The 24,919-nt window shown below is 38.4% G+C and overlaps 1 protein-coding gene across 1 annotated transcript in view; it reads left to right on the top strand.

The window, feature by feature from the left end:
- The window catches only part of LOC134311953 (Fc receptor-like protein 5), a 34,676-nt gene extending 15,778 nt beyond the window's left edge, over positions 1-18,898 (top strand). The window contains exons 4-12 of the mRNA XM_062993605.1: positions 1,531-1,791; positions 9,265-9,534; positions 10,592-10,864; positions 14,032-14,292; positions 14,550-14,822; positions 15,020-15,295; positions 15,391-15,705; positions 18,064-18,342; positions 18,636-18,898. Coding sequence (XP_062849675.1) covers positions 1,531-1,791; positions 9,265-9,534; positions 10,592-10,864; positions 14,032-14,292; positions 14,550-14,822; positions 15,020-15,295; positions 15,391-15,705; positions 18,064-18,342; positions 18,636-18,898 — 2,471 coding nt within the window. The remainder of the gene's footprint in view (positions 1-1,530; positions 1,792-9,264; positions 9,535-10,591; positions 10,865-14,031; positions 14,293-14,549; positions 14,823-15,019; positions 15,296-15,390; positions 15,706-18,063; positions 18,343-18,635) is intronic.
- Positions 18,899-24,919: the final 6,021 nt, after the last annotated feature.

Raw genomic sequence — 24,919 nt, 5'->3', positions numbered from 1 at the left:
TGTGATAGGGGATTCTATCCTCCTGCCTTGCTGGAACTGCAGTTTTTCGACACATCTTTTCTGTTTTCCAAGAGCTGGCCTTGTCATGGATGGCTACAGTAGCCTGTCACATCACAATGACCAGTTCTTATTTCTACACTTTCCCTTTTCTATTCACGTTCTCCATTGTGGACTGAGACTGTTAGTGTGTCTTTATTTTTGTACTTTGTTTCTACAACCCCATTTAGAAAAAGTTGGTATAGTGTGTAGAATACAATTACAAAAACACAGATGGATACAGTGTATCCATCCCTGGATTTTATTTACATCCATGATTCTATTTTTAAGTTGTATATAGAAACACATAACATTTTATTTAGGTTACATTAGCATTCAGAGTCAGTATGGATTAATTCAGACCCCTTGTTCCAGCCCACAGTGAATTATTTTCAAAACAGCTTCATGACATTTTCCACTTCAAAGTAGCCAAAATGTAGTCAAGTCAAATATATTGTATGTGTGGAACAAGAAACAAGACAGTTTCCTTTCTTTATTCTTTGTCCTTGTGACCAGCAACAGGTTTTACTAGAACCTTTAAGAGTTGATTTTGGAGCAGGAGCTTCTTCCTTGCACAGCAGAAACTAAGCTCATCTAAGCACATCTGGACAGAGCCACCTGTGTTTCAGCAGGTTCTAAATAATAGCAGAACTGTTTTGGTGGTTCTTGGATTACATTTGATCATCCAGACAAGTTTATATAAATATATACTGTATATACACTGCCTGACCAAAAAAAGGTCACACACTCTAATATTTGGCTGGACCGCCTTTAGCTTTGATTACGGCACGCATTCGCTGTGGCATCGTTTCCACAAGCTTCTGCAATGTCACAACATTTATTTCTGTCCAGAGTTGCATTAATTTCTCTCCAAGATCTTGTATTGATGATGGGAGATTTGGACCACTGTGCAAAGTCTTCTCCAGCACATCGATTTTCAGACTGAAATCACTCAAAACTCGACGCTGATTGGACTACGATATTCAGAGGCAAGACAGACTGTCCAGAACAGTCACAGCTAGTTTTACACTGGTTGAATGTGATAGTAAAATTTCTTTCTTTTCGCCCTTTGGTGGTGCGTCACCCGATCGCCCTAAGGAACGAGCCGCCCCTGCATTAGGGGACCCCTGACCTGATTACATCTTTGATTGCCCTTTTCACGTTTAAAATAAATATTTATTTAACCTAAAGGGAGGTGCACTTGCCTAATGATGTATGTGGACTAGAATTATTTCTTTCCTTTTGTCCAAACACCAAAACAGTGTTTGTCCCTAGAGTTTTTACAACTTTTTTAGAAATCTTATTTTTTAAGATTTTATCTCATAATTTATTAAAATTTTGTTCATAACCTCTTTATCCAGATCAGGGTTTAGTTTAATTTTAAACTGTAAAATTTTTTATAAACATTACAGACACAAAGCATCTGTTGAAGATGAGAAATCCTCTGTTTATATTGTAAAAGAAAAATAACTGATATTTTTATTATTTTAACAGCAAAACCCAAACCAACTGTGACTGGAGCTCCTCAGAGCTTCATCTACACTGGAGAAGCTGTTACTCTGTACTGTGAACTGCAGGTGCAGCAGTCTACTGAATGGACATTTCTCTGGTACAAAAATAAGTTACCTCTAACTTCAAACACCAACTCACTCAGTGTGCCGACCACTAATGCAGGAGAAACAGAGTACCAGTGTATAGCACGCAGGAGAAACTACGACTCAGAGTTCAGTGATAGAATCACAATTACAGTTAAAGGTACGACATGCTTTTTACTTTTTCATTACAGCTAAAAAGTTAGAAGTGCATTTAAGAAACAACAATTCAATTTAAAATAATATAATGGGTCACAGGCTAGCACACACCTCCGACAACACACACAGCAGCAGACAACATATTTTTACCAACCTAATACAAGCTGCCCACAGAAAGCATTTGCAAACTGTTATATTTGTCTTGCAAACTGTTATACTATTTTAGCTTTTTTATATTTAAGTTCATCAGATTTTATTTATTTACCTTTGTCCTTGTGTTCTGTTGACAATGACTTTACTGGCTTGTTATTTAGGGTCCCAGAGATCCCAGTGTTGTGTGGATAAAATAAAATAGTTCAAAGTTCAAAATTAAATAAATGAACCAAAGCGTATGTTGGTGTGTGTGATAGGGGATTCTATCTTCCTGCCTTGCTGGAACTGCAGTTTTTCGACACATCTTTTCTGTTTTCCAAGAGCTGGTCTTGTCATGGATGGCTACAGTAGCCTGTCATATGACAATGACCAGTTCTTATTTCTACACTTTCCCTTTTCTATTCACTTTCTCAATTGTGGGCTGAGACTGTTACTGTGTCTTTATTTTTGTATTTTGTTTCTACAACCCCATTTAGAAAAAGTTGGTATAGTATGAAAAATACAATTACAAAAACACAGTGTTTATTACATTGATTTTATATCCATCCCCACATTTTATTTACATCCATGATTCTATTTTTAAGTTGTATATAGAAACACATAACATTTTATTTAAGTTACATTAGCATTCAGAGTCAGTATGGATTAAATCAGACCTCTTGTTCCAGCCCACAGTGGGCTCCTACAGGTCCATTGCTGAATTATTTTCAAAACAGCTTTATGAAATTTTCCACTTCAAAGTAGCCAAAATGTAGTCAAGTCAAATATATTGTATGTGTGGAACAAGAAACAAGACAGTTTTCTTTCTTTATTCTTTCTCCTTGTGACCACCAACAGGTTTTACTAGAACCTTTAAGAGTTGATTTTGGAGCAGGAACTTCCTCCTTGCACAGCAGAAACTAAGCTCATCTAAGCACATCTGGACAGAGCCACCTGTGTTTCAGCAGCTTCTAAATAATAGCAGAACTGTTTTGGTGGTTCTTGGATTACATTTGATCAGACAAGTTTATATAAATATATATATATATATATATATACAGTATATATATACAGTGTATCACAAAAGTGAGTACACCCCTCACATTTCTGCAGATATTTAAGTATATCTTTTCATGGGACAACACTGACAAAATGACACTTTGACACAATGAAAAGTAGTCTGTGTGCAGCTTATATAACAGTGTAAATTTATTCTTCCCTCAAAATAACTCAATATACAGCCATTAATGTCTAAACCACCGGCAACAAAAGTGAGTACACCCCTTAGTGAAAGTTCCTGAAGTGTCAATATTTTGTGTGGCCACCATTATTTCCCAGAACTGCCTTAACTCTCCTGGGCATGGCGTTTACCAGAGCTTCACAGGTTGCCACTGGAAGGCTTTTCCACTCCTCCATGACGACATCACGGAGCTGGCGGATATTCGAGACTTTGCGCTCCTCCACCTTCCGCTTGAGGATGCCCCAAAGATGTTCTATTGGGTTTAGGTCTGGAGACATGCTTGGCCAGTCCATCACCTTTACCTTCAGCCTCTTCAATAAAGCAGTGGTCGTCTTAGAGGTGTGTTTGGGGTCATTATCATGCTGGAACACTGCCCTGCGACCCAGTTTCCGGAGGGAGGGGATCATGCTCTGCTTCAGTATTTCACAGTACATATTGGAGTTCATGTGTCCCTCAATGAAATGTCACTCCCCAACACCTGCTGCACTCATGCAGCCCCAGACCATGGCATTCCCACCACCATGCTTGACTGTAGGCATGACACACTTATCTTTGTACTCCTCACCTGATTGCCGCCACACATGCTTGAGACCATCTGAACCAAACAAATTAATCTTGGTCTCATCAGACCATAGGACATGGTTCCAGTAATCCATGTCCTTTGTTGACATGTCTTCAGCAAACTGTTTGCGGGCTTTCTTGTGTAGAGACTTCAGAAGAGGCTTCCTTCTGGGGTGACAGCCATGCAGACCAATTTGATGTAGTGTGCGGCGTATGGTCTGAGCACTGACAGGCTGACCCCCCACCTTTTCAATCTCTGCAGCAATGCTGACAGCACTCCTGCGCCTATCTTTCAAAGACAGTAGTTGGATGTGACGCTGAGCACGTGCACTCAGCTTCTTTGGACGACCAACGCGAGGTCTGTTCTGAGTGGACCCTGCTCTTTTAAAACGCTGGATGATCTTGGCCACTGTGCTGCAGCTCAGTTTCAGGGTGTTGGCAATCTTCTTGTAGCCTTGGCCATCTTCATGTAGCGCAACAATTCGTCTTTTAAGATCCTCAGAGAGTTCTTTGCCATGAGGTGCCATGTTGGAACTTTCAGTGACCAGTATGAGAGAGTGTGAGAGCTGTACTACTAAATTGAACACACCTGCTCCCTATGCACACCTGAGACCTAGTAACACTAACAAATCACATGACATTTTGGAGGGAAAATGACAAGCAGTGCTCAATTTGGACATTTAGGGGTGTAGTCTCTTAGGGGTGTACTCACTTTTGTTGCCGGTGGTTTAGACATTAATGGCTGTATTTTGAGTTATTTTGAGGGAAGAATAAATTTACACTGTTATATAAGCTGCACACAGACTACTTTTCATTGTGTCAAAGTGTCATTTTGTCAGTGTTGTCCCATGAAAAGATATACTTAAATATCTGCAGAAATGTGAGGGGTGTACTCACTTTTGTGATACACTGTATATATATGTACCGATCAGCCATAACATTAAAACCACCTCCTTGTTTTTACACTCACTGTTTATTTTATCAGCTTCACTTACCTTATAGAAGCACTTTGTAGTTCTACAATTACTGACTGTAGTCCATCTGTTTCTCTACATGCTTTGTTAGCCCCCTTTCATGCTGTTCTTCAGTGGTCAGGACCACCACTGAGTAGGTATTATTTGGGTAGTGGATCATTCTCAGCACTGCAGTGACACTGACATGGTGGTGGTGTGTTAGTGTGTGTTGTGCTGGTATGAGTGGATAAGACACAGCGATGCTGATTTTAAATATCGTGTCCACTCACTTTCCACTCTATTGGACACTATCAGTGTGTGTGTGTGTGTGTGTGTGTGTGTGTATATATATATATATATATATATATATATATAAGAATCAGCTGAAAAAAGTGTCCTCCAGGGAAAGCAATAGCCTTCTAAGGCAAAATAGTAAGAGGTCAAAATTTAAGAATAAACACCGGCCAATTACCTTATCAAGTGTAAACAGTTAGTCCAGGTCTTCCTTAAACAGCCCCAGAGTCAGGTGCAGTGCGTTAGTGCTCATCAGCACTGCAGCACCTCTGGGATTCGTCGTCTGTTTGGGGGAGACAATTGGCCGATAGAAGCTTCCTGTCGCAAAACATTTATGTGTCTGTGTGTCTCACAAAATGAATGAAGAACCATGTAGGAAAGTTAAATCTTAAATGTAAAGATAGTACAATTGCCATTGAAATTATTTAACCCCCTCACCTTAAAATGTATTGTAGTGGTGTGTATAGAATTGAATGAAAATCTACAGCAAAAAGAAGAAAAAAGTTATAGATACAAACAATTTTGATAATATCCGTTGACATAATTTAAAGTTTAAATGTTAGCCTTACAGCAGATATAATGACACATGTCTTACAAAGTTCCAGCTTTTATTTGTCAGTCCATAGAATATTATCCAAAAGTTTTGGGGGTCAACAGATGTTTTGTTGCCATTTTTGGCAATAATTTGCATTCTTTTTGGTCCTTTTTGCACCTCTAACTTAGATGCAATTTTTTCAATAGCTTTGTTGCACATTTGTATTTGCATCTTTTTAGAACGTGGCCTTGTGTGCTGCTTTTTTAGACCCTCTAGCCTGTGTCACATTGCTAAAAAGATTTAATTTAAGTGATGTTTTTCAACAGCTCTAACAGTAAACATGTCTGGGTGTTGGTAGTGAAATTGAAGCCAAATGTCAATTGAATTTGGTTAACTGCTTGATTTAGTAGCTAATGTGACACATTGTATATAGGGTCAGGAAGGGCTGAACAGCATTTCTCCTTAAAAAAATACACTCATCATTTAAAAACCTGGTGTGTTTACTTGGGTTCTTGTTATTTAATAATAAGAGATGTCTGATGTGTGACAAATATTAGCTGTCAAGTCTCACACAACACAGTTCATAATCTAATTATGTGCATGCGAAATAACTGTAAGCAGTCTGAAAATCAAAGCTTTTAGATTTACACTGTAAAAGTCATTGACTTTGTGAGCTAAGATTTCAGAAATCAAACATAAGAGAACTGGAGACAGATTATGATGATCACTAATTGTAGTGCTTTTCTCTTCAAGGTCTTACTTTGGTTTCTTATATCAACAATATAATGTGCTAAGATCTAATGATTAAAACAGTTCAGTCAACATAAAGAGGTTTATTTATTGCACTGCCTAGCAAAGGTTAAAATTAGGAAAATTAAGTCAAAAAGTAAGCTAAAAGTGTACTTAAACTGTACAAACTTATTTTAGGTGTACTGATGGTTTTTAATGATATGACCAAATCTGCAGCATCAAAATATATATATAAATAAATAAATAAATATAAATCATGGTTGGTACGATTCATTGGACGAGAGGCAGGAAACACCCTGGACAGGTCGCCAGTCTGTCACAGGCAGAGGCGATTTAACCTGTCTGTGGGCCCAGGGGCTACGGCTGCTTGTGGGCCCCCACGTAGAGTTTTCATAAAATCAGTACACAATGCAAAACAACAGAGTACAGTGGCGTAACTAAGAGCTCATGGGCCCCAGTGCAAAAAACATTTTGGGCCCTCCTCTATATAATGTCTAGTAACGTTAAGCAGGTTACACAGATTCCCCAAATCCCTTGCTGTACACTCACTGTGTATTGTGATTACATGTATGCTGATATGTCATTGTCTTTTAGTTATTTTTAATAACTTTACCGCTAGCATTAGCCACTTGCTACCGTAGAGGGTCGGCTCACCTAGCCGCTGTCCGGTGGGGATGCTGCGGGTCTTGTGCTGTGCGGTGGTGGAGGTGGGGGAATAAAGGCACACGACAGGGTAGAGTCACTTTAACTTCAATGAGCGTTACAGCACTTTAGACCGCCTAGTTCCAGAACCCCAACTTCCACGCTGGGACCATACGGTGAGACTCATACAAAACTAACTGCAGAACGTCCGAACACACGTGTATAAACCTGGTGTTGCATACTGATTGGCTGAGCTAAATGTCACTCACATACTAGCTCTAACGTTCATGTTGCTTAACTGAAACCACCAATCAGAATTACAACAGCTCGTTTATCTGGCCAATCAACAGTCAGAAATATGAATAACGTGTAAATGATTTACAAAATCATTGGTTTGTAAGCTTCCCCATTCTTATTAACCAAAATAACTAACAAAATAAATAAAAAATAAAACAGCCAATCCGGGGCCCTCAATTATTCGGGGCCCCTGGGCTGAAGCCCAGGTAAGCCCATGCATTAAATCGCCCCTGGTCACAGGGCAAACACATGCAAGCTCCAATTAATCTGTATGTGTGGGAATGTGGGAGGAAACCAGAGAAAACCCACAAGGACAGGCATACCCCACACAGAAAGGACCCAGGGGAATCGAACCCAGGACCTTCTTGCTGTGAGGCGACAGTGCTGTCACAACAACAACTTTACTTAAAAGACTTAATGGATCTTCACAGCTCTTTTATTTAAAACGTGTTCTTAGTAGAACATTTTCATAACAGGTCCCTACTGGATCACTTACTGGTTTCTCCAGGAACTAAACTCCAAATCGTTTTTTTGATTAAGATGTTTTTTTTTTCATTTTACAGATGTGTTACAAAATAAAACATGAAACAATCAATGTAATGCTATGTACCACAAACATATTATTATTAGCAGGTAAATTAGTATGCTCCATGCTTTTATCTCCAGTAGGGTGGACTATTGTAATGGTCTCTTAACTGAACTTCCCAAAAAGACCATTAAACAGTTACAGCTCATTCAGAACGCTGCTGCTAGAGTTTTAACTAAGACGAAGAGAACTGAGCACATCACTCCAGTTCTAAAATCTCTACACTGGCTTCCGGTTAGTTACAGAATAGAATTTAAAGTGCTGCTACTGGTCTATAAATCACTGAATGGGTTCGGCCCAGAATACATCTCAGAAATGTTTAGAGAATATAAACCCAGTAGATCTCTTAGATCCATGGACTTAGGTCAGCTAGTTGAGCCCAGAGTCCAAACTAAACACGGTGAAGCAGCATTTAGCTGTTGGGCTGCATATAACTGGAACAGACTGCCAGGAGATATTAGATGTTCCTTAAATGTAGAAATTTTTAAATCCAGGTTAAAAACTTTTCTTTTTTCTTGTGCCTATGATTGAGCTCAAAATTTTTGCTATTAGATAGATAGATAGATAGATAGATAGATAGATAGATAGATAGATAGATAGATAGATAGATAGATAGATAGATAGATAGATAGATAGATAGATATCCTTTATTTGTCATATATACATATACAGATGTACAGTACAATGAAATTCTTTCTTCGCATATCCCAGCTGGTGTTGGAAGCTGGGGTCAGAGCGCAGGGTCAGCCAACTTACGGCGCCCCTGGAGCAGACAGGGTTAAGGGCCTTGCTCAAGGACCCAACAGTGGCTACATAGCAGAGCCAGGATTTGAACCGCCAATCTTCCGGTTGATAGCCCAAAGCCCTACCCACAAGGCTACCACAGGCCCCGTTATTACCCTCATTTTACCATATTTCTTTTAGTTTTTCATGCTCTTAATAATTCTTTTTATAGAGTAGTGTACATTCTAAATTGTAGGGTATATTTTACTATATTTTCTTTTAGTTTTCATGTTTTAATTGCTTATCTCTCTTGTTTTAATTTCGTATTTCCCAAATTGTAGGGTATATTTTACAATATTTTCTTTTAATTTTTCATGTTCTAAATTTTTTATCTCTCTTGTTTGAATTTCATGCTCTCTTAATTGTAACTAAATGTTTGCAAGAAGTCTTTCTGAGGTTCTAGATCTCAGGAATGTTTTAATGCTTTTAATTAACTTTTTTTCCTTATGTTAAGCACTTTGAATTGCCACTGTGTATGAAAGGTGCTATACAAATAAACTTGCCTTGCCTTGCCTTGCCTAGTAAGACCTAACACTAACCTAACCAGCTTGGTAAGTCACTGTATTTTATAAAGTATTAAAACCATGGAGACGTGATTTTTACTTAGCAATTGTGAAATGAGACTAGAAAGAACATTTTGTGTTGTGCCACTGGCAGGTGCACTTGCCATAAAAAACCCTCTGATATTTTTATTATTTCAACAGCAAAACCCAAACCAACTGTGATTGGAGTTCCTCAGAGCTTCATCTACACTGGAGACGTTGTTACTCTGAACTGTGAGCTGCAGGAGCAGCAGTCTACTGAATGGACATTTATCTGGTACATAAATCAGTTACATCTAACACCAGTAACTACAAACACCAACCCACTCAGTGTGCAAACCACTAATGCAGGAGCAACAGAGTACCAGTGTATAGCACGCAAGGAAAACTACTACTCAGAGATCAGTAATACAGTCACAATTACAGTTAAAGGTACGACATGTTTTTTTTTCTTCTTACAGCTAAAAAGTTAGAAGTGCATTGAAGAAACAAAACTTCATTTTAAACATAAAACAACATGAAATTAAACTGATATTTAATGATTGAATGATTTATATATTTTTAAAGTTTTTGTCATGTACTGACACAGACTAAAATCTGATTGTGTTCATCTGTGTGATCCAGACTAGCTGTGTTATGTGAAGATGACAGTGATGATGACATAGTTGTGTGTCAACATAACATTTGGACACCCATGACATTTTTATGTGGTTTTGCTTGTTTGTTTTTAATTACCTGTTGCTCTTGCTGTTCTTTCTGTATGCAAGTCATTACACTAGTCATAAAGGGTCACATGCTAGCATACACCTTCGACAACACACACAGCAGCAGACAACATATTTTTACCAACCTAATACAAGAAAAGACTGTCAGCTGCCCATGCACAGAAAGCATTTGCCAACTGTTGTATCTGCCAAATGTGTTAACAAAGTCTCTACACATGTACAGTTACTATTTTAGCTTTTTTATATTTAAGTTTAGTTATATAAACTTATTATTTTGTTGACAATTACTTTTCTGGCTTGTTCTTTGTGGTCACAGAGACCCCCGTGTTGTGTAGATAAAATAAAACTACATTAATTTACATTACATTAAGTTTAAAATTAACGAAATGAACTATAGTTGGTGTGATGGGGGATCCACTTATGCCTTGCTGGAACTGAAGTGTTGCATCAGAAATGGTGTCTGACGTAAAAACTGTGCCAAATTATTTCTTCCTTTTTGATTTTAACATAATGAAAAGATTATACCAATACAGTGTGTCTCTTAAAAGTTTTTTTCAACTTAAAAATTTTTTTTTTTAATGATTTTATATCATAATTTATTAATATTTAATACCCACTTTATCCAGATCAGAGTTTTTTCTAATTTTACACTGTAACATTTTTAATAAACATTACAGACACAAAACATCTGTTGAAGATGAGAAATCCTCTTTTTATTGTGTAAAATAAGTTTTAAAGTTCTGATATCTTTGTTATTTCAACAGCAAAACCCAAACCAACTGTGACTGGAGTTTCTCAGAGCTTCATCTACACTGGAGACGTTGTTACTCTGAACTGTGAGCTGCAGGAGCAGCAGTCTACTGGATGGACATTTACCTGGTACAAAATAACTGGGATTCGTCAGACACCTGTAACTCCAAACACCAACCTACTCAGTGTAAAGACCACTAATGCAGGAAAAACAGATTACCAGTGTATAGCACGCAGGAGAAACTACTACTCAGAGTTCAGTGATAGAATCACAATTACAGTTAAAGGTACGACATGTTTTTTAAGTTGTATATACATAACATTTTATTTAAGTTACATTAGCATTTAGAGTCAGTATGGATTCATTCAGACCCGTTGTTCCAGCCCACAGTGGGCTCCTACAGGTCCATTGCTGAATTATTTTCAAAACAGCTTTTCACTTTAAAGTAGCCAAAATGTAGTCAAGTCAAATATATTGTATGTGTGGAACAAGAAACAAGACAGTTTTCTTTCTTTATTCTTTGTCCTTGTGACCACCAACAGGTTTTACTAGAACTTTTAAGAGTTGATTTTGGAGCAGGAACTTCTTCCTTGCACAGCAGAAACTAAGCTCATCTAAGCACATCTGGACAGTGCCACCTGTGTTTCATCATCATTTCTAAATAATATATAAAACTCTGATATCTTTACTATTTTAACATCTAAACCCAAACCATCTGCATCTGTGTGATCCAGACTAGCTGTATTATCAAGAAGTTATTTTTACAAAGTAAAGATGACAGTGATGATTACATAGTTGTATGTCAACGTAACATAAACCATGACATTTATGTGGTTTTGTTTTTTTGTTTGTTCATTGCTAATTTATTTTCAAAATAGCCTTATTTTTTTAGCCAAAAATGTGTAGAGCACTTATTTAATTTAGGTGACGTAATGTAGGTGAAATAAGAACAAAACTTGCTATTCAGCCACCTTTGGATTTTCTTGAATTCTGCATTTAGCAGATTAAAACTGAAGGCAGGTCACTGACTATTTCAGTGTTTAAGTCTTAGTTTGTGTAATTATCAAAATATTCTGTAACCAGGAGTTTAAGCACACAGCTAAAAGAACTGGTGATTAGTTTTATTTTTATTACATTTGGGCTTGTCATAATTGGGCTTGTGCTAATTTAACTGTTTTCGGTACATGGTACATGGTACATGTTAGCTGGTATGGTAGTAGGTTGTGTCTCCTTAGCTCATTGGTTTGAATTGTCTGGTGCTTATGAAGCAAAAACTGTAATGACATTATCGTGGTAACTGCTAAATAAGTAGTGCGTCTAAATAATTTGCCTGATAAGTTTGATATCTTATTAGAATCCTCTCTAGGAAGCTGCCTAGGTAGGCAGTAGCCAGCAAGGAAGCTCACTACGTTTTAAGACCCTATATACTGTATATTGTGGCTTTGTTGTAAGACTGCAGGTGCTAGACTGACCTGTCTGCAGTGCTAACATGTCTTCCATTAAAAGTGTGAGGCGTATTATGAAGAGTAACATACAATTAAGATCTCTAATATTTGATCAGCTTAGGTGGTAAATCAAGTAAGAATGGGAAAACAAACTACATTCACCACAATAGCAGTTGGTGACCTCAGTTCCCAAACGTTTACAGAACATTGTATAAACGTACAGTGTATCACAAAAGTGAGTACACCCCTCACATTTCTGCAGATATTTAAGTATATCTTTTCATGGGACAACACTGACAAAATGACACTTTGACACAATGAAAAGTAGTCTGTGTGCAGCTTATATAACAGTGTCAATTTATTCTTCCCTCAAAATAACTCAATATACAGCCATTAATGTCTAAACCACTGGCAACAAAAGTGAGTACACCCCTAAGAGACTACACCCCTAAATGTCCAAATTGAGCACTGCTTGTCATTTTCCCTCCAAAATGTCATGTGACTCGTTAGTGTTACTAGGTCTCAGGTGTGCATAGGGAGCAGGTGTGTTCAATTTAGTAGTACAGCTCTCACACTCTCTCATACTGGTCACTGAAAGTTCCAACATGGCACCTCATGGCAAAGAACTCTCTGAGGATCTTAAAAGACGAATTGTTGCGCTACATGAAGATGGCCAAGGCTACAAGAAGATTGCCAACACCCTGAAACTGAGCTGCAGCACAGTGGCCAAGATCATGCAGCGTTTTAAAAGAGCAGGGTCCACTCAGAACAGACCTCGCGTTGGTCGTCCAAAGAAGCTGAGTGCACGTGCTCAGCGTCACATCCAACTGCTGTCTTTGAAAGATAGGCGCAGGAGTGCTGTCAGCATTGCTGCAGAGATTGAAAAGGTGGGGGGTCAGCCTGTCAGTGCTCAGACCATACGCCGCACACTACATCAAATTGGTCTGCATGGCTGTCACCCCAGAAGGAAGCCTCTTCTGAGTCTCTACACAAGAAAGCCCGCAAACAGTTTGCTGAAGACATGTCAACAAAGGACATGGATTACTGGAACCATGTCCTATGGTCTGATGAGACCAAGATTAATTTGTTTGGTTCAGATGGTCTCAAGCATGTGTGGCGGCAATCAGGTGAGGAGTACAAAGATAAGTGTGTCATGCCTACAGTCAAGCATGGTGGTGGGAATGCCATGGTCTGGGGCTGCATGAGTGCAGCAGGTGTTGGGGAGTTACATTTCATTGAGGGACACATGAACTCCAATATGTACTGTGAAATACTGAAGCAGAGCATGATCCCCTCCCTCCGGAAACTGGGTCGCAGGGCAGTGTTCCAGCATGATAATGACCCCAAACACACCTCTAAGACGACCACTGCTTTATTGAAGAGGCTGAGGGTAAAGGTGATGGACTGGCCAAGCATGTCTCCAGACCTAAACCCAATAGAACATCTTTGGGGCATCCTCAAGCGGAAGGTGGAGGAGCGCAAAGTCTCGAATATCCGCCAGCTTCGTGATGTCGTCATGGAGGAGTGGAAAAGCATTCCAGTGGCAACCTGTGAAGCTCTGGTAAACTCCATGCCCAGGAGAGTTAAGGCAGTTCTGGGAAATAATGGTGGCCACACAAAATATTGACACTTCAGGAACTTTCACTAAGGGGTGTACTCACTTTTGTTGCCGGTGGTTTAGACATTAATGGCTGTATATTGAGTTATTTTGAGGGAAGAATAAATTTACACTGTTATATAAGCTGCACACAGACTACTTTTAATTGTGTCAAAGTGTCATTTTGTCAGTGTTGTCCCATGAAAAGATATACTTAAATATCTGCAGAAATGTGAGGGGTGTACTCACTTTTGTGATACACTGTATATGTATTTACAAAAACTCTGAACTTGGTTAGTTGAGAAATATTTTGTCATCCTGTATTACAAAGTTATTTACTCTATTTACACATTAAAGGACATTCATCAAATGGTTTAATCTTTAACTGAGGTTAATCTGTTTTTTTCATAGAGAGACCAAAACCTTCAGTGGACATTAAGCCTGATAATCTGGTGTTCACTGGAGAAACTGTCACTCTGAGATGTGATATACAGGATGGAGGCGTCTCTCCCTGGCAGTACAGCTGGTATAAAGATGGTTCTGATGTCAGTAGTAATCAGGAGTACAGAATCAGTGGTGTTGGTGTGACCCATGCAGGAAGTTACACCTGTAAAGGAAGATCAGGCTCACGTTCTACACACATCAGTGATGCTGTTATACTGACTGTATCAGGTAAGTGTGATCATCTCCATAATATCATTAACATCAGCATCGATTCAGCAGGAACTCAGTACTGATGTAGAAATGATTACAAACTTACAACATCACACTGCAGTTACTCTCTAACACTCACTCTAATCAAACTGATGTGGTATTTTACACAGTTCTCTCCAGAATTACATGATTTGATGTAGACGTGCCTCTCTGTAGAAGTGATAACTGTGGTAAAGATTTCACATCCTGCACTGTGTGTTTATCTTCTCCTGCAGTGAAGCCTAAACCTAAACTCACATCCAGCCTTAATGGAGCAGCACTAACAGGAAACTCAGTGACTCTGTACTGTGAGCTGGATCCACAGTCTGCTGGATGGAAGTTTTACTGGTTTAAAGACACACAGAACCATCAGACTAAATCTACAACACACAGCTACATCATCAGATCAGTTAGTGTTTCTGATGTGGGTCAGTACCAGTGCAGAGCTAGGAGAGGAAACCCAGTCTACTATACACACTACAGTGATGCACTCTGGGTAAATGTTACTGGTGAGTGATATTCATGCCTGCAAATATTAAAGCATTATGGTTCCTACATTATTCTATATTACAACCCAAAATCAGAAAAAGTTGGGACAGCATGAAAAATGCAAATAATAAAAAAACAGTTTCTTACATTTACTTTGACGTTTATCAGCGTGTATGTGTGTGTTGGTTTTTATAATAAATTTTAAATATTTTTGCAGAGAGTTCTAAAGCTGTGGTGACCATAAAATCTGATAATCAGGTATGTAGTGGAGAAACTGTCACTCTCAGATGTGACATACAGAGAGGAGGAAATGCTGAGTGGACATACAGCTGGTATAAGAATAATAACAACATGTATCCATCCAGAACAACACAGGAGTTCAGTATCAGTTCTGTTATTAAGTCTCATGGGGGTAAATACACCTGCAGAGGTGAGAGGAAAAGTGACTCCCAGAAATCGGAGATCAGTGATACTGTTATACTGACTGTATCAGGTGAGTGATTGTTTTGATTTTTTTTTTATTGCAAAAAGGTTAATATTGAGAAAATAAATCACAAATATGATATATTTGTATTTCCTGTGTAACAGAGCGACCACAGCCAGTACTGAATGTACCTGTACAGAACTGGCTGACTGAAGGAGACTCAGTGACTCTAAGCTGTGAGGTTAAAGGTTCCACTACAGGCTGGATATTCAGCTGGTACAAAGTGATTCAATACAGCAGCAGCTTCATTAGAAGAGAAGACTTAGTTCTCCTCTCAGACAGCAGCAGAAAAGCTGGAGGCTCGTACACTCTCAGTCCTGCTGTTCTCAATCACACAGGGGTTTATGTATGTAGAGCAGAGAGAGGAGAACCAGCCTATCACACACAGTACAGCCAACCACAACCACTGTGGATCACTGGTAAGAACATCTAACAATAAAAGAGCTCAGTTAAAGTGTATGTGGACACCTGTTTTATTTATTGAGTTTAGCAGTTTCAGCCACAGCCATTGCTAACATTGCTAGAAAATCAATTATATAAAATAAATCATATGCCTTTTAACATTGTGGCAACAGTTTGTGGAAGGCCTTGTCCTGTTCCTGTGTAATTGTGTCCCTGTGTACAGAGCAAGGTTCAGACATTATCTTTGGTTCGATGTTGCAGTGAAAGAACTCCAGTTGCTCTGACCTCAGAATGAATTGGAACATTGATTGTGAAACAGAATTTTTTATTTTACATTAATGTCTGGACTCATAAATGCTTTTTTGACTAAATAAGCACAAATTCCCACAGACACACTTCAAAATTTGTGCAACTCTCTTCCTAAAAAGTGGAGCCAAGTGTCCACAAACTTTTGTTAGCTGGTGTATGTGCATCTTAATTAAAATCAGAGTTTTTATTTACTTAATAATATGTACACTTATCAAGCACTTTATTAGGAACCTGTCTTGAATGTGAGTTCATTTGCCATTTTTTTAGCTACACCTGCTATGTAGATGCACTGTGTGGGTATACACTGAACAGCCATAACATCAAAACCACCTCCTTATTTCTACTCACTGTCCACTTTATCAGCTCCACTTACCATATAGAAGCACTTTGTTGTTCTACAATTACTGACTGTAGTCCATCTGTTTCTCTGCATGCTTTGTTAATCCACTTTCATGCTGTTCTTCAATGGTCAGGACCCCCACAGGACCACTACAGAGTAGGTATTATTTAGGTGGTGGATCATTTTCAGCACTGCAGTGACACTGACATGGTGGTGTGTTAGTGTGTGTTGTGCTGGTATGAGTGGATCAGACACAGCAGCACTGCTGGAGTTTTTAAATACTGTGTCCACTCACTGTCCACTCTATTAGACACTCCTACCTAGTTGGTCCACCTTGTAGATGTAAAGTCAGAGACGATCGCTCATCTATTGCTGCTGTTTGAGTTGGTCATCTTCTAGACCTTCATCAGTGGTAACGCTGCCCATGGGGCATTGTTGGCTGGATGTTTTTGGTTGGTGGACTATTCTCAGTCCAGCAGGGACAGTGAGGTGTTTAAAAATCCCATCAGCGCTACTGTGTTTGATCCACTCATACCAGCACAACACACACTAACACACCACCACCATGTCAGTGTCACTGCAGTGCTGAGAATGATCCACCACCTAAATAACACCTACTCTGTAGTGGTCCTGTGGGGGTCCTGACCATTGAAGAACAGCATGAAAGGGGGCAATTAAAGCATGTAGAGAAACAGATGGACTACAGTCAGTAATTGTAGAACTACAAAGTGCTTTTATATGGTAAGTGGAGCTGATAAAATGGACAGTGAGTGTAGAAACAAGGAGGGGGTTTTAATGTTATGGCTGATCATTTACTGACTGTAGTCTGTCCATTGCTATGTATAATCCATCAGTGGAAATGGATCCCAACAGACCAGATGTTGTTTGAGTGGTGTACTGTTCTCAGCACTGCAATGAAACAAACAATGTAGTGAAACGTAAGTGTGTGTTGTACTGATATAAATGTATCAAGTGCAGCAGTGTTGTTGGGATTTTTAAACATGTAATTGTAAATACAGCTAGAAAAGTGAAGCTCCAACTAAAAATATAAAGCCAACAGCATCATGAGATCAAAAAGTGTCTATTGATGAAAGATTAAAAGAGGATTAACATGAATTGTGCGAATCTTCTGTAATGAGTAACTACTGTTCCTGTCATGAATGTAACCAAAGTGTAAAACGACGTTAAAATCCTAATAAAACAAACAAACAAAACATGCATTGTGCATGAAAAATAATAACATGAAGTCTTAACATATTATGTGTTCCTAATAAAAAGGCAAGTAGGTGTCAACAGTTAATGAAAATCCTAACAGCACTGCTGTATCAATATGGTAGGTGTAGCTTATGAAATTGCCAATGAATGTATGTTTAGAAGAAGAAGAAGAAGAACCTTTATTTGTCATTATACTTGCATACAACAAAATTTAGTTTGATACTCTCCAAAAAATAAAAAGACATAAACATATGGATATTTACACAGGATAACCAGTACAATTTAAAGTATGGATTTCAAGATAAATACAATAAATTATGGGTGAATATGAATATATAAAGTGACTGTATAAAAATGATGATTTTATGTTTATGACTACAGCTTTGTTACTAACTGCAGAGTTTGTTGTTTTATGTATTATTATATTTAATATCCAGAGCTGAGAATGTTAAAAGTACTAAAATATTCAGTTTTCTGCTTTATCAAAGTAGTTTTTATTTTTGTGTTTAAGGTGAATCTGGTCCAGTGTCACTGATCATCAGTCACAACAGAACTCAACACTTTGATGCTGAATCTCTCTCACTGAGCTGTAAAGGACAGAGAGACTCTACTAGATGGAAAGTGAAACAATACAGTGAGAGTAAAGAAGTGTCAGATTGTTTATCACCTTGGGGATTAGCTTTTGGATCTACATGCAGCATCAGCTATCTCCATACATCTAACACTGTTGTGTACTGGTGTCAGTCTGAATCTGGAGACAGCAGTAATCCTGTCAACATCACAGTGCACGGTGAGTCTGTATGTGGTGTGTTTATTGCCAAGCATGAAGTAAATGCTCAATCAGAGAATATTTACAGCAGAGAAAACTATTTAAGATTTTTCCTGGTTTACGCTCATATTAAACATGTGTGACCTAAATACAGCATCACTAATGTGCAATTGTGTTTTTTCTTAGGATAAATGTAAGATTTGAGTCTGACACCCCAATTTAAAGTCACATATTAATCTAATATCTTTTCCCCTAAATACCTGTACTGTATAATTAAGAAGATACAATAATGTAATTGCTTTTCTCTGTTCTAGATGGTGATGTGATCCTGGACAGTCCTGTCCATCCTGTGACTGAGGGACATTCTCTGACCTTACGCTGTTTATATGGCAAAATAAGGCCTGTAAACCTCCAAGCTGATTTCTATAAAGATGATTCAGTCCTCAAGAACCAGACAGAAAAGATGATCATCCACAGTGTATCAAAGTCAGATGAGGGTTTCTATCACTGTAAACACCCAGAGAAAGGAGAGTCACCAAAAAGCTGGATCTCAGTACGAGGTACAAAAACATCCTAATATTAAATAACAGATTTTATGTATTCAGGTTAGCTTTTTCATGTAATGTGTATAATAAAATTAAGTCTATGAATAGTGTAGTATCTGTATGTATTTGAAGTGTTAATTTAGTGTGTGTCTAATTTAGTGTTAAGTCGATCACGTTCAGAAGACCTGCTGTGGGTGCTCAGGCTGATGACAGTGTCTCTGTTTGTGCTGTCCACCATCATTCTGGTGAACATATATTACAGAACTCAAGGTAAGGACCCACAGTGTTCCTGGTCATCATTTATTTTAAAATAAACATACTTTCTGCATCAGATAAATTTATTTATTAATCATATAATGACAGAATTACATTTAATACTATAGATTTCATTAAAATGATTATTGATGTGTATTTTACAGCTAAACCTGATGAAACAGAGATGGAACAGAGAATATGAAGTAATTGAAGCTGAAGCTTCTTGCTGAGTGATAAATGGGTGATGAAGCTTCTTCTTATGAATTAGAATTCATATTGAATTAAGAGCCGATAAATTAGTAAAACGTTTCATATGTTTGTGGACGTGATCTGTTAGGAAATGCAGGATTAGTGATACACGACTGTGATGCAGTTCGAATTAAAACGTCAAATAATGACCTACATGCTTTCTAATTCCACATACTGTACATGAATTATATTAAGAATACAAACTCCATATACAGAGAAATTGGGACATGTACAAAGAAATGACTTTTAATGTATTGGCTGAGCAACTTGTACTTGTGGAATTTTCACAAAAGTTGGGACAGGGACAAAATAAGAGTGAGTTTACAGTTTACAGAATATTTAGGTTACATCATTTTGAAACATTCAACAATAAACAGGTGAATTGATAATGGGGGGGGGGTATCATGATCGGGTATAAAAGGAGTATCAAATAGCTCAGTCTTTATAAGCAGAGATGTGTTGTGGCTCACCATTTTGTGCCAGACATTGTGAAAAAAAGAACATTTCTCATTACAAGACAATATTTAGGGAATCTGGAAAAGTCTGTATAGTTCAAGTCCAGAAACCGCTGGTGAATGTGCTTGACCTCAGTGGTCCATATACAGTTTGTTCCAGTGCTGTATTTTTAAATAACTTGTTCTTTATTTTCTTCATTATATAATTTGATTGTATGATTATTCAGTAATTGTAATAATACCTGTTTGTTTGGGTAGCCAGTCCATCACAATGCACACACACACACACACACATTCACTGTCGCCTCAGAGCAAGAAGGTCCTGGGTTCAATCCCCAGGTGGGGCGGTCCGGGTCCTCTCTGTGTGGAGTTTGCATGTTCTCCCCGTGTCCATGTGGGTTTCCTCTGGGAGCTCCGGTTTCCTCCTACAGTCTAAAGACATGCAAGTGAGGTAAACTGGAGACACTAAATTGTCCATGACTGTGTTTGATATAACCTGGAGAACTGATGAATCTTGTGTAACGAGTAACTACCAAAGTGTAAAACATGACAATAAAATCATACGTAGGGAAATTTAGTAGCTCCAGTTGGCCTGACTGCATGTGCTTGTACTGTGGGAGGAAACCGGAGCACCCGGAGGAAACCCTCACAGACACGATCAGAACTCCTCACAAAAAGGACCTGGACCACGAATCAAAGGTGACAGAGCTACCCACTAAGCCACTGTTCATTATTGTTATTATTATTCTTCTATTGTTTAATGTTGCTGCTGTTCTTCTTCTTCTTATTATTATTATTATTATTATTGTTTGTTGTTGCTGCTGTTCTTATTCTTCTTCTTTTTATTATTATTATTATTATTATTATTACTGGAAACACTGGTTTCCTCTCACTTTTCAATAATATACAGAAGGTGGCTACTCTAAATTTCTACTAGGTGTGAGTGAAGGTACGAGTGTGTGCTGCCCTGTGATGGATCAGCACCGCGTTCCTGACCTGCTCCCAATGTTTCTGGGTTGCACCAAATTCACCAAATACTTTTATCAGAATAATGCAGCTATTAAAATAAATAAATCCACTCCACATTATATTTGTCTATTTTATATGATACTTTTATTAAATATATTTTCATTGTTGCTAATCTTTAATGTATTTGCTTTTGTATATTAATAAAGTTACAGTTTTCTAAATACTGTGTTTACTGTGTTTACTCTGAATAGAGCGTGTACAGTAAAAGTCTTGATTTAACCATTCAGAACCTGGAAGCTCATTTCAGTTCCACATGTTTATAAAGTGTTATTAATAAATGCTGTACAAAAAACAAACACATCAGTGTGGAGATGACATGCTTGCAAATATGTCCCTGCACACACACACACACACACACACACACACACACACACACACATCCAGCTGTTTGAGCAACAGTATACACCCCCCCCCCACCAAATACATGCTTGCACCTGTGTAAGAAAAAGTATTCAATTACATGCTTGCACACACACAATCACATATATGAGCAAAAGTATTTACACCCCCTAGTAATTCACCCTAGTAACCACCTACAACATGATAGCAAGCGCCCTAGCAACCAACTAGTAACAGCTCAGTAACCCAAGTATACCTTGGAAACCACCTAGATACCTTTTAGCAACTGCATAACTACACCTTAACATTCAACCTGTTACCACAGCAATTAATATACCTTAGCAACTACCTAGCAGCACCTTAGCAACCCCCAGCATAACAATCACCTGATATACCTTGGCAATAGTGTAGCAAAACCTTCGCAACCACCAGCAACATTCAGCAACCATTTGGAATCTTGTTAGTAACTGCCTAGTAACTCTAACAACAACTTGTTAACATAGCAACCATCTACCTACACCTTAGTAACCACCTAAGAAAACTTTGACACCCAATGTGTACAGTGTGGCAACCAACTAGCAACACATTAGCATTTGCCAAGTATGCCACACAATCACCTAAGCAAAAGTATTCATACGTTCACTGAATACATGCTTTCACACACACACACACACACACACACAATTACCAAAAGTATTTACATTTTTGTGGAAATATTGTGGAAATCAAGCTTACCTGACATATTGCACGTCACATTAGAAGTGGGATTCGGTGGCAGAACTAGGTGATCTCTGTAATTAGACTGATTAAACTGTGTGTAAAGTTTGTTAATTGTTACAGTTGTGGTCGGTTCATACAAGAATTATAATTCTGTAATCGGAATTCTAGGAAACTAGGAAATTTAGGTACGGTGTTCCACAGGGGTCAGTATTGAGACCTCTATTATTTGCACTTTATATGTTACCATTAGGAATAACAATTATTCATAAACATGGTATCAATTTTCACTGCTAAGCAGACAACACACAGCTGTATATATCAGCCAAAACCCAATGACATTAACACAGTTAGTAAGATTGAGGATTGTGTAAATGACATAAAAGACTGGATGTCATGTAATTTTTTTCTACTTAATTTAGATAAAACAGAGGTATTATCTTGGATCTACGTCTGTGAGAGATTAGTTGTCTAACCTGGTGCTAAACCTAAACACTTTCTCTGTTACTCTCAGCTCAGTTGTATAATAATAATAATAATAATAATAATAATAATAATAATAATAATAATATTATAATTAATAATATCACTAGAGCTGCTTTCTCTCAGCTGCGCAATATCTCTAAAATAGGAAATGACCTGATCCATGTGGTTATAACTTCTCTGTGAGATTATTGTAATGCTCTTCTCACTGGACGCTCTTGTAGATCCATAAACAAACTTCACTTGGTTCAAAATGCTGCAGCTCAAGTGCTAACTAGAACTAGAAGGTTTGATCATATTAGCTCTGTTCTATCATCTTTACACTGGCTGCTAATTAAATTCGGCATTAATTACAAAATACTTTTACTACCTATAAAGCGCTACATGACTTGACCTCACAGTATTGAAGTGAACTTATTGAGCATTAGAACCCAGCATGTTTACTTCGTTCACAAGGTGCAGGGTTACTTATAGTTCCTAGAATAAAAAAATCAGCAGGGGGAAAAGCATTTTCTTTTTCTTTTTATTATTTTGTTTATGCATTTTCTCCCCTTTCCCCAACTGCATTATGCTTCCTGATGTTGATGTCCTCTCTGGAGTCGAGACTGACACACACCCCCTCCAACACGTGTGCAGTAGCCGACTGCATCTTTTCACTTGCAGGAGGCGAGTTCATATACAGATCAGCGTTGTGTACGGAGAGCCACACCCTGATCAATGCATTATCCCTTGTGTAGGTGCCATCATTTAGCCAGCAGAGGTCGTAAGTGCATCGGTTATGAGGTCCGGCTCCCACCCTGTATGAACGCCACCTGAGCGCCGGAAAAGCATTTTCTAACATGGCCTAGTCTCAATTTTTTAGTCCAGATTGAAAACATATTTATTTACTCAGGTGTTTGATTAGTCTTTCAAAACCAGTTGTGTGGCTCTGATTCTGGGGGTCTGGAATCTGGGCAGTCTGATGCTCTCATGTTTTGTCATTTTGCTTGCTGCTATATTTTGGTTTCTGGCTGCGCCTTGTTTTTGACCTCTGGGACCCGAACTGCCCACCCAAAGGTGAAAAGGTGACAAAGGTGCAGAGCTTGTGGGTTCTAGGTCTTAGAAATTTGCAGTGATCAGGGATGTTAAGTTGCTGTCGTTCTGCCTCTCTTGTGCGATCACTCAGGTTTGTTGATGGTGGGGGATCTTGGTGCTGACGTCCTGTGAAAGCCTTTATGACTGTGTTACCTCCTGGTTCTCACTTTTAGTTATGATGTAATAATTAGGGGTGCCAAAGTCACATGCTGTTCTCTGCAAAATGGACATTTTACTCTTAATGATTTCATATCACGTTATCTAAATCTTACATTGTTACGTTGTTTACTCTGAGGTGGTTATGACGGGAACCTGTTTACTCATTTGAGGTTGAAGCCTGCAAGTTGAGACTGCTGTGCCAACAATGCTGTGATGGGAACCTGCTGTATCTGCACTGATAATGTCCAGAACTGACTATTGCCACCCAGGGAGGATGGAGCTCCCTGCTGAGTCTGGTTCCTCTCAAGGTTAGTTTCTGTAATTTTAAGGGTTAAGAGTCACTTACTCCTTTTCCACCGACGTGGATCCGGCTCCGTTCCGGTTCGAGAACTTGATTTTGAACCAGTTCCATGTGTTTTTGCCGGAAAAAAGAGAGACAGCAAACTAGTGTTCTAATCTGGCACCGCAGTTTAGAACTGTGACATCATATGTGGGCGTGTCACAGTGTAGAGGTTTGGACGCTTTCACGACACATTATAACAGTATATAGAATTTAAACCACTTTCATCTTTTAAAGTTCACCTGATTAAAATATGAGCCAGTTTGCTGCTGATATTTGCTGATATTTTTAAAGTGATGAACTGTGTGATATAACGTGGTAAAAGTAACCCAGACAGTATAAATGCTTAACATGAAAGATAAAGCGTAACGCGGCTTATTGTACTAAAACAATGATCGACTTATAACCAGTAATAACTGAGAGAAACTGAGAGTTTCTGTGTCGTACTTTTAGTACATAAACACTACACGTGAAGTAAAACAGCTAAACACAGCTACATGTGGAGCTTTTAGACTGGATTTGATGGTTATTTTACACAAATGGATGTTTGTGTTGTGGAATTTAGTGATGTTTTATCACTCAAGCCGAGCGCTGAGCAAATCGGTTATTTACGCCGAGGGTCGCGGTGAGAGTGAAGCGCAAAACGCTTCTTACGACAATGTATTAAAGAAAACAACAACTGTGACAAACACGTCTACGTCTTCTTATCACCAACAGATGAGTGATGCTTTTTGCATAAAAATGATCATCTGTAATAACTGCACAAAGGTAATCTACACCCTCCGCCATCATGTTACTCTTTACTTTTGTTGTGTAACGCCCACTGTTGATTACGCAGGCTTGGTTCCCAAAAACTGGTGGAAACACGGATCGGTTTGAAGAAGCCCGAACAGAACTGGTTCAAGAACCATGGTTCTTTTGGTGGAAAAGCGCTAACTGTCACCCTTGGCTTG

This window comes from Trichomycterus rosablanca, chromosome 4, assembly GCF_030014385.1.
Source record: "Trichomycterus rosablanca isolate fTriRos1 chromosome 4, fTriRos1.hap1, whole genome shotgun sequence".
Taxonomy (NCBI): Eukaryota; Metazoa; Chordata; class Actinopteri; order Siluriformes; family Trichomycteridae; genus Trichomycterus; species Trichomycterus rosablanca.
This window is presented reverse-complemented; position numbering and strand designations above follow the sequence as displayed.